This window comes from Pomacea canaliculata, linkage group LG4 (genome assembly GCF_003073045.1).
Source record: "Pomacea canaliculata isolate SZHN2017 linkage group LG4, ASM307304v1, whole genome shotgun sequence".
NCBI lineage: Eukaryota > Metazoa > Mollusca > Gastropoda > Architaenioglossa > Ampullariidae > Pomacea > Pomacea canaliculata.
Window position 1 is genome coordinate 2,492,728 of NC_037593.1, and position 14,440 is coordinate 2,507,167.

The following is a 14,440-nucleotide window of genomic DNA, read 5'->3' on the forward strand; positions in this document are numbered from 1 at the left end:
AGGCTACAACACAAGGGGCGTCACTCTTACGGATATTGCGGAGATAAGGGAAACAACTTTGCGGACAACAATGAGAATACAGTGGAACCTCGGTTAACGAACTTAATCCGTTCTGGAAAGCTGTTCGTTAACCGAAATGTTCGTTATCCGAAACAATTTTTTCCATAAGAAATAAAGGAAATAGATTTAATTGGTTCCCAGCCCCTGTTGACTCGCTATTTGAAAGTTACAGGCTATAATAGGTATTTGTTTTAATGAGAACAGCTATAATGCGATATAAATGGAGTTAAATAAACATAAAAACATTAACGAAAGCATTTAAACATCAGAAAACTTGCCGTTTTGACGGCGTGGGTGGAAGCAGGTGTGGGGAGGAAGGAGTGGAATTACTGCTTGGATTCCCCCTCCATGAGCACACGTGACATTATAAAATCGGGGGAGACTTCCCTTTTCTGTAGCTTTGAGGTTAAAGGAAAAAACTTGTCCAGTGTCTGCTTCTTCTGCCTTTTTTTGTAAAACTCTTCGGTAATACGACATCACATATCCGACAGACGCATGCCACCTTCATACTTTGAAATCATTTCCTTTTTCAATTCATTTGTTGGCCGCGTCCTTGTCATTACCTCACTACTATTAATTGCTCTTAATCTTCTTTGGAGCCATGATTGAGGATTATCTTATTAAAATAAAGCACAACAATCACTAAATAAGAAGGATGCGCACAGGTAAGGAACGACTGATCGTAACTGTCTCGAGCGCGAATGATGACATGCTGGTCGGTCACGTGTGGTTCACGTGGCTGTTCGTTATCCGAAATTTTGTTCGCTATCCGAGACAAATTTTTAACGAAATTTTTGTTCGTTATCCGAAATTTTGTTCGCTATCCGAGACAAATTTTTAGCGAAATTTTTGTTCGTTAACCGAAAAATTCGCTATCCGAGGCGTTCGCTAACCGAGGTTCCACTGTATTTCTTTTATCTAAATGCATTGTTCCTTACTGAAATAGGCTAAAAGATCAACTTTGTCGTAAAAGTGTATCGTATGAAAAGACTAAATTTATTCAAAGGTGACAAACATTTAGCTTTTGTAAACTTCTATCGGTGTGTGTGTAGAAGGTATGACGTGTGTGTAGAGGGTGTGTGTGTAGAGTATGTGTGTAGAGGGTGTGTGTGTGTAGAGGGTGTGTGTGTAGAGGGTGTATGGGTAAAAACCGGTACAGAGTGTCACGGCCCAGTGACCATAATGACAGAAACGTAAAGTGGTTTATCGTATCAAGGTCTAAGCAAGTTCTTTACTCTTTACCTCCCCTGATAAATTAGGTTCGCATGTCTTCTATTGCAGAAAATTTCCAGCAACAGGTTGGAGAAGACCTTCCACCCATCGCACTAACCTCCTGGGCAGCACAATATATATTTTACATTGTATATCTGGCCTCTGATGTTTGGGAGTAACTCAGTGTGAGATACCATTTTCAAACATCTGGGTGAATAACCGTCTCTCGAAGTCTCGTTATAGAAATACTCAACTACAAACACCACCAGTGTTCCTTATGTGACCTCACCTTTGAAAGACTGCACTTGTTTACACTAAGCATCTACTTGTTTACACTAAGCATCGCGAGACACGCTCACAGCATGAGAGAGTGTGGATTTAACATCTACCACAGTATTACATCAGGCTTCCTCATAGAAACAACAAACATGGCCTTAAAGTTCGAGGGAAAAAAACTGTTAAGAAGACGACTACTGTGCTTTGGCAATATTGCAGCAGAGGGCGAGTGCGATGTGCCGGGGTGAAGTGGGGTGGAGTAATGTGGGGGAATCGTCAGCGGATGTAGAAATATTTTAACCTCTGAAAGCCGTGAGTGGAATGTAGTGCAGCTGACCTAGAGATAGATGTTTGCACAGGCCTGAAACATCTGTCACCTTGTCGTGGGTACAGCTAAGTGCAGACAGAAGGTTTGGCTGTCAACCAGATTGGACTTCGCAGTAAATGGACTGACTGACCGACCGACGAATGACAGACAGACAGGCTGACTGACAGACTGACACTAATCATTCATGGCTAATGAGAAAGCGTGATTTCTTACAAAGTAGATTTTCCAGTCGTTTCCAGTATTTGTGTGTGAGAAATGTGTGATTGCTTATTGGTTGATTGAATGTCAGTCAGTAAATACTGTGTCACAACAGCAGGCGTTATTAAGACAACAAAGGGTTAAAGTAGTAAGAACTTTGATGCGATGTCAATGAAAATGAGAGAGATGAAGAGAACGAGAGTAAGTTTAACCTTCATGTGATACAGATTCTCCAGACACGGATACAAACGAACACATCCTTCACCTCGATTGGTTTTTTACAGGCTCCACACCTTTTGAAGACAAAGGCGGTCAGAAAGTAGAATGTTGAGAGAGAAGGACTGCTCGTGTGAAAAAGTAGAACGTTGAGGGAGAAGGACTCAGGTCAAAAAGTAGAACGTTGAGAGATAAAGAAAAGGAGAACATCTGCAGTAGAGTGACCCCATTAGCTGGGTGTCTTAACAGGGTGGTGTAGTTTGTATGATGTTGCTAATAATAAGCTTGCATACAATTTAAAATATGATGTATTATACGAATTATGCACACTTCAAATATAAATCATACTAACAGTTTTATTTATTTTTATACACAAGGCAGGGGCGGTCCTGGGCAGAAAAAAAAATCGGTGGCCCCTTTTGCCCGCCAATGTCAATCAAAGCAAGTGGCGGCCCATAATATTTTAATATATAATACTACATATGTTGTATACACAGTCCTGTACATACAGCTTACTGCTCCGACTCTAGCAACATTAGTAAATACAGCAAACTTACTAACAAGAAACGGGATGATTTTCGGCCACATTGCCGTCAGCTGTGTCATTATTTTAGTTTTCTGTTTCATATTTAATATATATATATTGGTGTGGCGGCCTCTGGGTTATGGCGGCCCGGTGCAGGTGAATAGTTCACACATGCGTAATGCCACCCCTGGGCAAGAAAATGCTTAGGACTGAAATACAGTTCGACTTCAAAATAAGATAGACATATGTTATCTTTATTATCTCAGGCATATTTTTATATAAGTGACAATCTGATATAATCGTTGCCGGTCTTGTCGTCTGCTGTCGGCTGCAGTTCAGTCGGTGAGACAAAAATAATAATCGTGACTATTAATCTCTGGAGCAAGCTCACATTCATTAGTGACTCACATGACAGAATGTCCTATAGTGCTGAAGGAAGTCTGTCAAACCTTGACAAACAGGAATTCCAGGGATGTAGGAACCCTGGCCGCCAGCCAGTGACCGACATTCTTCTGTCCACTGAACGGTCCTCTTGCTTCTGTACTTCATTGTTTTAACGAGCGGATAATTGCGAGGCAGAGTAAATATCATGGGAGAAATTAGTCAATGAAGACTCCTTTTAAAATGTCATGCAATCCAAAAAATAAATCATTTTTAGTATTGGTGCTCAGAAAAGGGGACTTTTCTGGCCAAATATTTCATTTTTGTGACTTTCATAGTTGATGTTTTTGTTAGAAGGTATGTTACTTGTCCGCCATTAATTCATCATCAGTTACACTTAGTATACACTGCTGCCAACTGTACTATACTTACAACAGACCTGCCCTGTTGTTGTTGTTGGGCTTTCTTTCATCTTAGTAATAAACCGGCTACAACACATTCAATATTTCTTCATGAAACATCGACACAAGATATAATCGGAATGCCATGTACCCTTTAGGAAAGTAGGTAAACAGTAAAAACAAAAACACTTTTATGTAACTAGGATGGAAAGTATTGAGGTGGTAAAAAAGCAAACACCTGGGAGACTTTTAAAAAGTGCTTACTAATATTTGCAAGGGAAGAAAAGAGCAATTGCCCTGTCATTGCCTTACAAAGATCCCCCAATGATGATTCAACTTGTCCAAACTATTGCATGAAGGGAGACTCGGGTGGAGTACAAATACAAGCGACTCTCTACTTTTGCCAGTCATGAGGACAGGGTAGGTGGTCCAGATAACCAAGTTTACACAGGACTTGGGGGCAAGCTGCTGGTCTGTTCACGGGTACACGAAGTGAAGGTAGAGGGGTACATCTGTCCATCGGCTGCCAACAGCAAAGTGAGTCGTTGTTATTGTCGTTATTTCCTTCATCTAAAGTGACAGACATTGACCTTTCGACTGATGTGACACAAACTAGGTATAGCTAGCTATGGTACTATGCATATGTATTTTACCAGATAATATTCCATGATAGTTTGCTCTGCAAAGTGGTATGAAAAACATTAGTTGAGAGAGGGGTGGTTTGGCTGGTTCGCTGGCTGCTTGGCTGTTTAATGCCGTGTCAGCAGGACATTTCATGACATGGCAAAAAAGAAAAGGTTAAAGCTGTAGGAAAAATATGATGTGGAAAAAATACGAGACAAGATATGTAACTCACGTGTGACCTACATTCTGACAATTATCTCCATGCACTAATGTGTGGAAGGGCATTTCTCTCGACCCTACTGAGCTTTGTCCGCACGGACTGACAAGAGGTGACAGACGAAGAGAGAAATCAGTTCTAACCCCGATAACTTTTTAAAAGATAACACCTTCCCGTGCCGTGTGTGCTGTGTACAGAGTGTACAACAGTGTGTATACAGTGTACAGAGTGTACAACAGTGTGTATACTGAGTGTACAACAGTGTGTATACTGAGTGTACAACAGTGTGTATACTGTGTACAGAGTGTACAACAGTGTGTATACAGATATTTATTTACCATCCGACTGTCAACCGTCTGGAGAGCTGTGTTGGTTCCTGCAGTCTGCTGTCATATCGGGGAACAAACAAGGTTAAGAGCTCGGAGTTAGCACTGCATGTCCTTAGGAAGAATATAACTATGAATGTAGCTCAGTGGCCCATTCATCTGGGCGAGGCTGGAGGGGAAGTTGGAAGGGATGGGGGATGGGGGAGAGCACGTGTTGCCCTGTGAATGAGGTCAGCACACATCGGGAAGTGGGAGGGTACAGGGTAGTCCACTCACTGTGTGCCCGCACCCCGGACCAACCGCTAGATGTCTTTTGCTGCAGGAGGCTCCCACAAAAAGTGAGTTTTGTTTACAAGGTACATTAAGGCTGTACGTGTTCAAATGTGTGGTGGCAGTCTATAAAGGTGCTTGCCCCTTGACATGCAGGCAACCAGAAAGAGAGATGAGAAGAAACATTTATGCAAGCAGCAGACATCATGTATTAGAGAGCTATGTACCAATATGCTCCACCATCAGGTGGATGTGGGTCAGTCTAACCGCTAGGTCGACGGTCTGTGGCTTTTCTAAATGTCGTTTGGAGAGAAAGACCATGTGTGTGTGTGTGAGAAAGAGAGAGGGCGAGAGAGTGTGTGAGAGTGTGTGTGAAAGAGGGAGAGCCCCGTTGCTATCAAGTGCAGATGCACTCCAGTACCAGCTAAAAGAAGCTGCGAAGTTACAAACTGTGTATTTAAATCTTTTAACCTTATAAACACTCAGGAAGTAAATAAGTGCGAAATGGCAGTAGTATCTGAATGACCCCAATGTGTACTTAAAATACGAACACTGTAACAACCTAAACAGATAATCTTGCATGGCATGGTGAGGACAAAGATGAGGTTACTGAGTTATTTTTAGTGTCAGATGTGTTCGCACGTGCTCTGTGCATATTTATTCTCATCTGCCTGAGAAGTGAGTTCGCCATATTGCAGATAAACAGTAAACATGCCTGCTTACCTGGAGCTGAAGGACAAGTTCGGCAATGCCATGAGGTTTGGAAATGGAGGCGACATTTGGTTTCCTCCCTTCCCTATGATCAAAGATTACCGGCAACACATCAAAGAACTGCGTCACCTGGAACTCCGACCAGATGACGTCATCCTGACGGGTTTTCCCAAGACAGGTAGGTGTCGCCTTCTCCTGTCTTCACCACAGATTAATCTTTGAACGAACAGAAGAAAGATTTTACTGAAAGCCGGCAGTCTACTGACATTTCACTGAACTCGACAGACCACGTACTTCAAGAGAGACTAAGAAAGCCAGAAGTTAGAACGAAAATCGAGTGAGTGCAAAGTTCGTGAACTCCAGTGACGTCACACTTTATCACGTTCCTGTTTGCGTCTCGCAGGATCTCACTGGCACCACGAGATCTTGCACATGTTACTCGCCGGATCGCCGGAGTTCGTCCGTAAACCGGAAGCTAAAGAGTTCCTGGACTTTTCTCCTAAGGACGAGTTACTGCCCCCTGACCATCCCCGTGTACTTTTTACTCATTTCCGGTAAGTCTACTCGAGTGTTACCCATTTTAATTTTCTACAAATACATGTATAGAACTCCCAAATACCATAAGTCACTCTGTAATTTTGTAACTTAAGTCCAAACCTGTTTCCTGTTGCTCAGCTACCATCATCTTCCTCTACAAGTGTGGGAGAAGAAAGTCAAGGTCGTGTACTTGACCCGTAACCCTAAGGACACGTGGGTTTCCTTTTACAACCATGTGCATGGCCACACTGGAGTTCTCGCCTATGATGCCAGCTGGAACCAATATTTCGAAACCATGATGGACATGGGATGTGAGTACTACTCATCACTCACTTGCTGACCGATCTTTGTTTACTGTACATGCTTTATGTAAGAGAAAGAACTCCAAGTCGTAGCTTTGAGTCTAGCGACATTAAATTGACCCTCTGGGGTCACATTCTAAAATTATTTCTAAAGCTTGTTGTGCGGGGGAAGCTAATTATCAGATAAAGAATACAAGTAGAACTTTCAGAAAGGAAAGAGAAATTGCTGTTTTATGTCGGCCATAAAATTGTGGGTCGCCGCCACTGACTGTTGCAAGTTGGTTTAATGCTGCTTTGATACTTGTTATTATAAAACAAATACTGGGTTATTTGAATTATCATCTTGATTGTATAATTAGTTAATTGTCTTTCGCGTTTTATTTCGCATTCTTGCAGACTATTACGGGGACTGGTTCGACTACGTGCTGGACTGGGAGGCGAAGTTGTCAGCTGACAAAGAACTCAACTTCATCATCTCGTCGTTTGAAGACCTCAAGCTGGTGAGAGTCTAAGGGTTAACTTCTGTTGTATACTAGCAACTTGCAGTATCTTCTGATTGTGTATAGTCGTCAGGGTTCACACGCGAAACCCTTTGTTTACTTAAGTCAACATACCTCTGATGAAGAAATCCACAAATAGGATCTTGCAACATACATTACATATAGGTTTCTTTATATCTAAGAACAATAATTTATACTCTACAAAACTATTTTACTTCTCTGAGAAGTATTAAATGAATTGATTAAAATTTAAAGTATAAGTGTTCTAGTAATTCTTTCTGAAAAGCTATGTAAGTTGCATGGTTCGGTTGAAGGACCCCGTGGGGCAGATAGAGAAGTTGGACAAGTTCCTGGGTCTCAACAGGGGCAGAGAACTGTGTGAGCGCATCGCGGAAGCTTGCAAGTTCACTAACATGAAGGCGGTCAAAGATGCGCAGATGCCGAGTGAAATGAAGGGGAAAATATGGAAGGAAAATGCACCAGGCTTCTACAGGAAAGGTGCTTAGTGATGATGAACCAATAATGTTTATGGCTGAATTCAAGAAGTGGACTCGAGGCCCACAGATTTCTACCTTTGTAGCGTGCACATGCAACGGGGATCTGTGTATTTTTTATGTATATCGTATTTTACAGTAAACATTTTTTTAATTTTTAAAAATTATGTTCAAAGAAAATGCGCTCATTTATGGATAGAACTCGATCAACAATGTTCATGTCAGACATAGCACATGTCCGAAAGATAGCTAAGGTAGCTGATATCTTGCGCTAGCTATGTTACTGGATCACGTGATCATGTCACAGTTATCAGTTCGTTAGAAATGTAGAATTTGGAATGATGAAATTGTTTGTTGGTTTTTCGTGCCAGGCGAGGTCGGGGACTGGAAGAACTGGTTCACTGTGGCCCAGAACGAGGCTTTCGACGCGCTGTACGAGAAACGTATGGCTGGCAGTCAGCTGACCTTCAGATACGTGTGATTCGCATCCCGCTCCACCGCAGCTTCTCTACAGCAGCCTCAGAACACGCAGCCAGCCGCAGTGAAGTGATCCTTTGTCTTATGAACTGTGTTCGTAACGAAGGACAGCTGCAGCTTTATCAGCCATGAATGGTGTGTAGCCTGACTGAAGATGTTGGAACACTTCATGTAAACATGGATGTAGACCTGTCCAGGCTGTAAACATCGTCACCTGTGTTCATCGCATCGGTGTCTCCGCGCAAAGGACTGGAAGGTTGACTTTTTTAGGAAAGTTTTAATTTTCTGTAGAACAAAGTCCAGGAATAAAAACATTTTCTAACATTGATCGTTTGAACTTTGATTTCTCTATGCATGGTTTTAATTGAGTTTATAAAGGTCAGTTATAAACATTGTTGTTGGTAGTTTGTGGGAGGGTTGACAATGCATGTTAACAAGTAAGGAAAATGCCTCAAAAATCTTGTGACTATATTGACAGTAAGCTGTAAGTGGTTCATCGTGTCTAAACAGAGGATTCCATAGTCATCTATACAAGCGGAGATGAAACCAGAGATCGTGTGATTGAAAGCATTAATTTTTTGGTGTTGCTACACATTATTACACATAACATAAACAACAAGAGCAATAAGTCATGGAATCGGAAACTGACTACCTTAACAGGGGAATTATCTTTTATTATTAATATTTATTGTTTAAAAATAGATACATATAACAAGAAAACAGCCACACAGCCCTGTCTGATAATAGTGATGATAGCAGACTGAATTTTTAAGTGTGACACCAGTAAACTTCAGTATGTTAAAAACAGTATATAGTTTTGTAGGACCTGCAAATGAACGGGACGAATGCACACAATTTAACGGGTCGAGCAAAGACGGCCGGCGGTGTAGTGGTTAAAACCCTCGTTTGCCACCTCTACAGTGGGAAGCTCAGGGTTCAGATCTCGTTTCTGGATGCTCGGCGTCGAAGTTTTTCTTTATCCTCCCTCTTCCACATCTGTAAAAAACATCTCAAGGTGTCACGGTCGGGGGGGGGGGTCTCCGGTTCCCTTATCTCAGAGTGTGGAGTCACCTCTGGATGGAAGACCTTTGCCAGCCAACCATGAAAGTGGAGTTGTTGTCCACTTTATTCATCATTTTCATCGTGCAACAATTAACTAGTTCAAAGACACATCATGCAGATCTCCTCCACTCACATCTTAAGAATGTACTCAGATTTGCAAGTAACAAGTATCTTGCCTTTTCTAGCCATGATAGACTATATACAAAAGCTCGTCTTGTTTACTACACACATACGTACATGATTATAATTCTGAAAGACACACGTACGTACAAGAAAAGAAGGGACATAAATATAATTGCGACATTAATCCATTTAAATGGTGGCATTCTATATATCGTACAAAATTTTACTAAAAAATTAGGTCGGGGTAAGGCGGTTGATGAAATTATACTGGGGTATTTGCTTAAGGTACATAGCATTGTTTAGATAAAATAACAGAACACTGGGCTCAACACAAGAAAAACACAGAACAGCAAGAATGGATGAATTTCGGCAGAGCTACAGTAGACCATTTTCACAATAGTCTATATTATTTAAAAGTACATGCTTAGAAATAATAAACTATATATATATATACTGCTTTTATTGGTTTCCAAAAGTCTCCTTACTCGTTAACAAAAGTCTAACTCGGTCCGTCTCGAGCAGATGGCACTGCATGGTGGTACAATGAGCAATCAAAGCTGTTATTTCAATTATTCAGCAATATGCGCGGGAACGATATAAGCACTCTCGTGGTTCTCCTTCCCCTCTCTTCGTTCAAGCATTTTCTGAGTCCATCGATCTGTGCTTGTGAGTATATTGATTGATAGCAACCGTCGTACGCTGCGCAGGTAATAATTGTCTGCAAGATGTTGGCGGTAAACAGCACATATTCTCAATTAGCTTCTGTTCTTATTCGGATCAGTTGTCTAGCTTTAGTTAGTTTCAGTGTCACCATGGACGTGTATTTATAGTTCGTGGTGTGAGAGAAAAAGCGATGTGTTACAAATGATTTCTATATTTCTATATTCTATATTTTAGACAATTAGACACTTGTCTTCTTACATTTCAAAGATTAAACATAAGTAAACACAATGTAGGTCATGTAACATACGGCGCAAGAATGCTGAGTCAGGGATCGATGGACATGTCTCAACACGCAGCTGTCAGATGTCACAAATAGACTTGTCTTTGGTGATGACATGGTTCGGAGATTCCCGGCTTCGCTTAGCTTGCGTGAGGACGCTGTGATCTACAGCTAACGTCCTTTCACCGTGTTATGAAATTACGGGGCAGACATGGCAGTTCGAATTACAGATAGCTTTAAGGAAGTGAAAAAGCGCCATAACAACTTCATCTCGGCTTCAACTTCTACATCCAGTCGAAAGGGTAAAAATAATTTATAATTGTAGTTTAAGCTCGCTTTCTCACTCTCTCTCTCTCACACACACACAACGATATATATTTGCTGACAGGGGAAAACATCTTTGTCCTCTATGAGAATTCAAGTGATTTTTGTAATTTCTTTTAAAAGAAATGTTCTAGGTAAACTTTTCATTGTTATTAAGTATTTTAAAACGAAATATTAGACAAAACTGACGATAGAGGTGGCCTTTTGAATTGTTTCTGCACTTTGACAATGACAATTTTTTTACTAACAAGAGGTAAACTAAGCAAAAACAATTTTTTCTATTTAGCCCTCGCCCATTACGGGGAAAGAAAAAGCTAATAAATTTAAGTAATTAAGTACTTTTAAAGGATGAGTAGTAATAAACATAATGTAATATATTAAAGGAGAGTGGAATTTAAATATGTACACGTGGTGTTGAAAACAGATACAAGGGTCCTAGAATTGGGAAGTATCTCTAGAGGCCTCGTCTAATTTTCCTTCATGTAGTTTGGTAATTGGTGTTGAAAGCAGTTCAGGGAGTTCAGTTGCTAAGATGGCAACGGAGGCTATTATTTGATATTTGGTGAGCATTTATTAATGTTTTCAAAATATTTTATATTTTTTCTATTACATTTTTTCTTCCAGACCCAATACCTAGCACCAGCACAGAAGAACAGCAGCACAAAGATCCAGATTTGGAAGTGCTCAAACAGTTTGATCTCCGTTTAGAGTTTGGACCTTGTATAGGTAGCCATCATTATTATTATTATTCACACTTAAATTTTCAGTTAACAAATTGAAAATAAAACCTGCAACAAAGACCATTGTTAGAAATGATGTCCCTGTAGGAAAGGTTTTGTTTTGTTTTTAATGATGTTATCTTGCCTTTTTGACTGGAAATATAATTGTAAAAAATTTTCTTACAGGAATTACCAGAAAGGAACGGTGGGAAAGAGCTGAGAAACATGGGCTTAGTCCCCCACAAGAGGTTCTGGACATTCTGCTAAGGCATCCAGATAATGACACATATTTACAAAGGTCTGTTTTAGAATTTGTTATTTACTAATCACATTCTTAATTAAACAGAGAGAATAAATGTGTGGGCTCAGTGAAGAAAAAGATATTTAGGACATTTCCAAAATCAAAAACCTGATGTCTGCATAGTAAGGGCAGACAATCTTTTGTTATTTTAGAACAGGTATTTACTCCCCCTGAATTCTTGTTTGGGAGGGAGAAGGTTCTATTATGGAAAACTGTAAAATCAACATAATGATACTTAGTTTAGTAGAGTTTTGTTTACTTGCATTTATTATATGTATTGTTATGCTTTTAAAATACCTATTAATTTCACTGAAAAATGAATAATATGTCCTCAATAAATAAAAATGAAACAATAATACAGGATACCTTAATACAAAACACTATATTATAAACACTATTATCGTCACTCTGACTGCTGGCAATGGCATCTTTTTGTTCAATACTTGCTAACATAATGTCATTTAAACCTATTGCACAGTTTATAGAAAGTCCTAGGTTCTGCCATCATCATTTTAAGTCTTTTGAAGATTGGAGCTCATTATTTTGGGTCTTCTTACAGTTTATTATAAAGGCTGGTACTGATAAGTCTTTTTTTAGTTCTCTGTAAATCATGTGAAATAGTGGAATTCAGGATCTTATTGTTTAATGCTTGACCTTCTGCATTAGAACTAAATTATAAACTGCTCTCTCTCATCATTTTCCAGTTTGTGGAAGGACTACAACATTTGAGCCACTGTGTCAAATCTTCCTACCTGAGCAGAATCACTTTCAGAAAATGTTCTTTCTAGAAAGGTTTTCTTGCAAGAAAAAAAATTAACATATGAATGGCAAATTAAGCTGTAACGTGACATGATCCCAACTGGAAAGGGACGCCCAGAACCAGATCCAATGGCATGGTGTAGTTGCGGCCCGATTCTCCATTGGGGGTGAAAATGGAATAAGAAGAAAAATACATATCATTACAATACATTTCACCTGTATTATACATGCATCAAAAAAGGGAGCTATATAACGTTTCTTAGACATTTTCTCTGTTGGTTTTTTAAAAATATTTTTACCATAAAGTGCACGTTTATTCCTTTAGAATAATAGATGCATGTAAACTGTTTTCATTTTTTGGGATGTGTAGGTGGGGGGAAGGGAATATTAACATTCTTAATGTCCATGACTGAAACATATCCAGAACTTACAAATCAGTTAATTTTTAGTTTTATTCAAACTAAAATATCAATTACATTTTTAATTATATATTGATATCATAAATGTTATTAAGATCCAAAGGTTTTAATGTTATTTTTTCTAAGTGTGCTGCTTTTATAAAACGCAGGTTAAATCCAGATCAGGTTAAATACTTGAGCTTTTTAAAAATTAATATATAATTTCACATATGTCACAGAATGTTGACACTTTACACTTTATTTGTTAAATCTTTACACTCCAATCCTTATTTATTATTATATTTGAGTGTGCAATTTGGGTGCCTCTGGTGGGAAAATCTCCCATCTTCTATGTATCATTTAATATAATTTTAAATATTACTATTTGAAGTCTATTCTTAGGTACAAAGTTTCCTTTTTGATTTAACTTTTGATGTTTTCTGGTTGAATGAATACCAAAACCATTGATGGCTTTGTAGCTATACTTATGACATGTAATATTTTTGTGAAGTTTTGTCTCATTCATACACTTCAATATGTTTTCTATTGTTTGTAATTTTTCCTTGTCTCATTGGAATACTAATCTAAAGATGCAGTTTCTTTACACATGTATAATGAGATAGTCCTGACGATAATTGTCAACAGACAAAGCAAGTAACAAGTGATGATAGCGAAAGAGAAAAATCACATGAAATGTAGTTGGCCACTTGTATGCATCTTATGTGTTCATATTCTAGTATCTTACATATCTCATTTGTACATATTCTAGTATCTGGACAGTCTAGAACCAGGCTATTGCAAGATTTTTGAGAAACATGCTCAATTTTAAGTCTGGGACAAAATACGCAACTTTAAATCCATAAAGTTGCACCTCTCATAATAATCAGGGAAAACTTGTGATTTGCATGATTATTTTTGCATACTTGTTATATTTTAAACACCACACTTGAGAAACACTGTTTTAAATACAAAGCATAATGTTTTATGAAATGAAAAATCTCTCTAAATTATAAATTGGAGTGGTTTTACTACAAATGTTTTTAGAGCGTTTTGCTTTCCTAATAAAATGTTTAAAGGCAAGCTGTGTTGGTTTTAATAAAATTTCTAATAAATGTTTTGTGTTGAAGTTTAACAGCACCAAGTGTGCCAGAATATCAGCATTAGCTTTCTTATACTGCATCTTGTACATCTGTACTAGGGAAGACTTGGTATGTGTTGGGAGTGAGTGCATCATCATCATCAATTGTTTGACCTGTTTGACTTTTCTCTCTGGCTTTTCGCTTCTTTCACATGCATAGTTGTAGTTAGTTTATTCCTTGTTGCTCCTTTGAGGAGCATAGGGCCGCAACAACACCTCGCCAGCGGATCTGGTATAGGGCAGCCCCCTCAGTAGGGCCCATGTGGTTTCGATGTCCTTTGCCTCACTCTCTACTGCTCTTTTCCAAGTCTGTTTCGGTCTCGCAACTCTCCTGTTCCCCTGAGGGTTCAAGTCACGTTCCTGCCTGGCAATGTTGTCACTGGTTTGCGCATGGTGTGTTTTTCACATGCATGACTCCACACAAATATATATCAATACACCCACTCAACTGTGCTTTGACACACCCATCAAACCATCCACTTTATGGAGTCTCCACTCCCACACATCATTTTATGAAGTACTTGTTCCATAGTGGTTGTTATAGTATGTGTTTTGGTTGTTTTCATAGTGCAGAATCTTTTAATGCTGTTATTTACTAATTATTTAGGAACAATCAA

General features: G+C 39.2%; 2 protein-coding genes across 3 annotated transcripts; both read left to right on the top strand.

Annotated features, from left to right (window-relative positions):
* Positions 1-3,979: 3,979 nt before the first annotated feature.
* LOC112561719 (sulfotransferase 1C3-like) lies at positions 3,980-8,384 on the top strand. 2 transcript variants are annotated; one of them, XM_025234349.1, is made up of 7 exons: positions 3,980-4,135; positions 5,734-5,924; positions 6,150-6,300; positions 6,422-6,594; positions 6,982-7,085; positions 7,400-7,583; positions 7,951-8,384. In XM_025234349.1, the coding sequence occupies exons 2-7, from the start codon at positions 5,747-5,749 to the stop codon at positions 8,058-8,060; spliced, it is 900 nt and encodes a 299-aa protein (XP_025090134.1). In that variant the 5' UTR covers positions 3,980-4,135; positions 5,734-5,746; the 3' UTR covers positions 8,061-8,384. The 2 variants fall into 2 exon arrangements, with proteins under 2 accessions (XP_025090134.1, XP_025090133.1); XM_025234348.1 differs by lacking the exon at positions 3,980-4,135 and adding an exon at positions 4,947-5,103.
* Positions 8,385-10,036: 1,652 nt separating this feature from the next.
* Positions 10,037-13,798, top strand: LOC112561511 (DNA polymerase delta subunit 4-like). The gene is made up of 4 exons (XM_025234058.1): positions 10,037-10,486; positions 11,133-11,234; positions 11,414-11,525; positions 12,233-13,798. Exons 1-4 carry the CDS (start codon positions 10,396-10,398, stop codon positions 12,255-12,257), a joined length of 330 nt encoding a protein of 109 aa, XP_025089843.1. The 5' UTR covers positions 10,037-10,395; the 3' UTR covers positions 12,258-13,798.
* Positions 13,799-14,440: the final 642 nt, after the last annotated feature.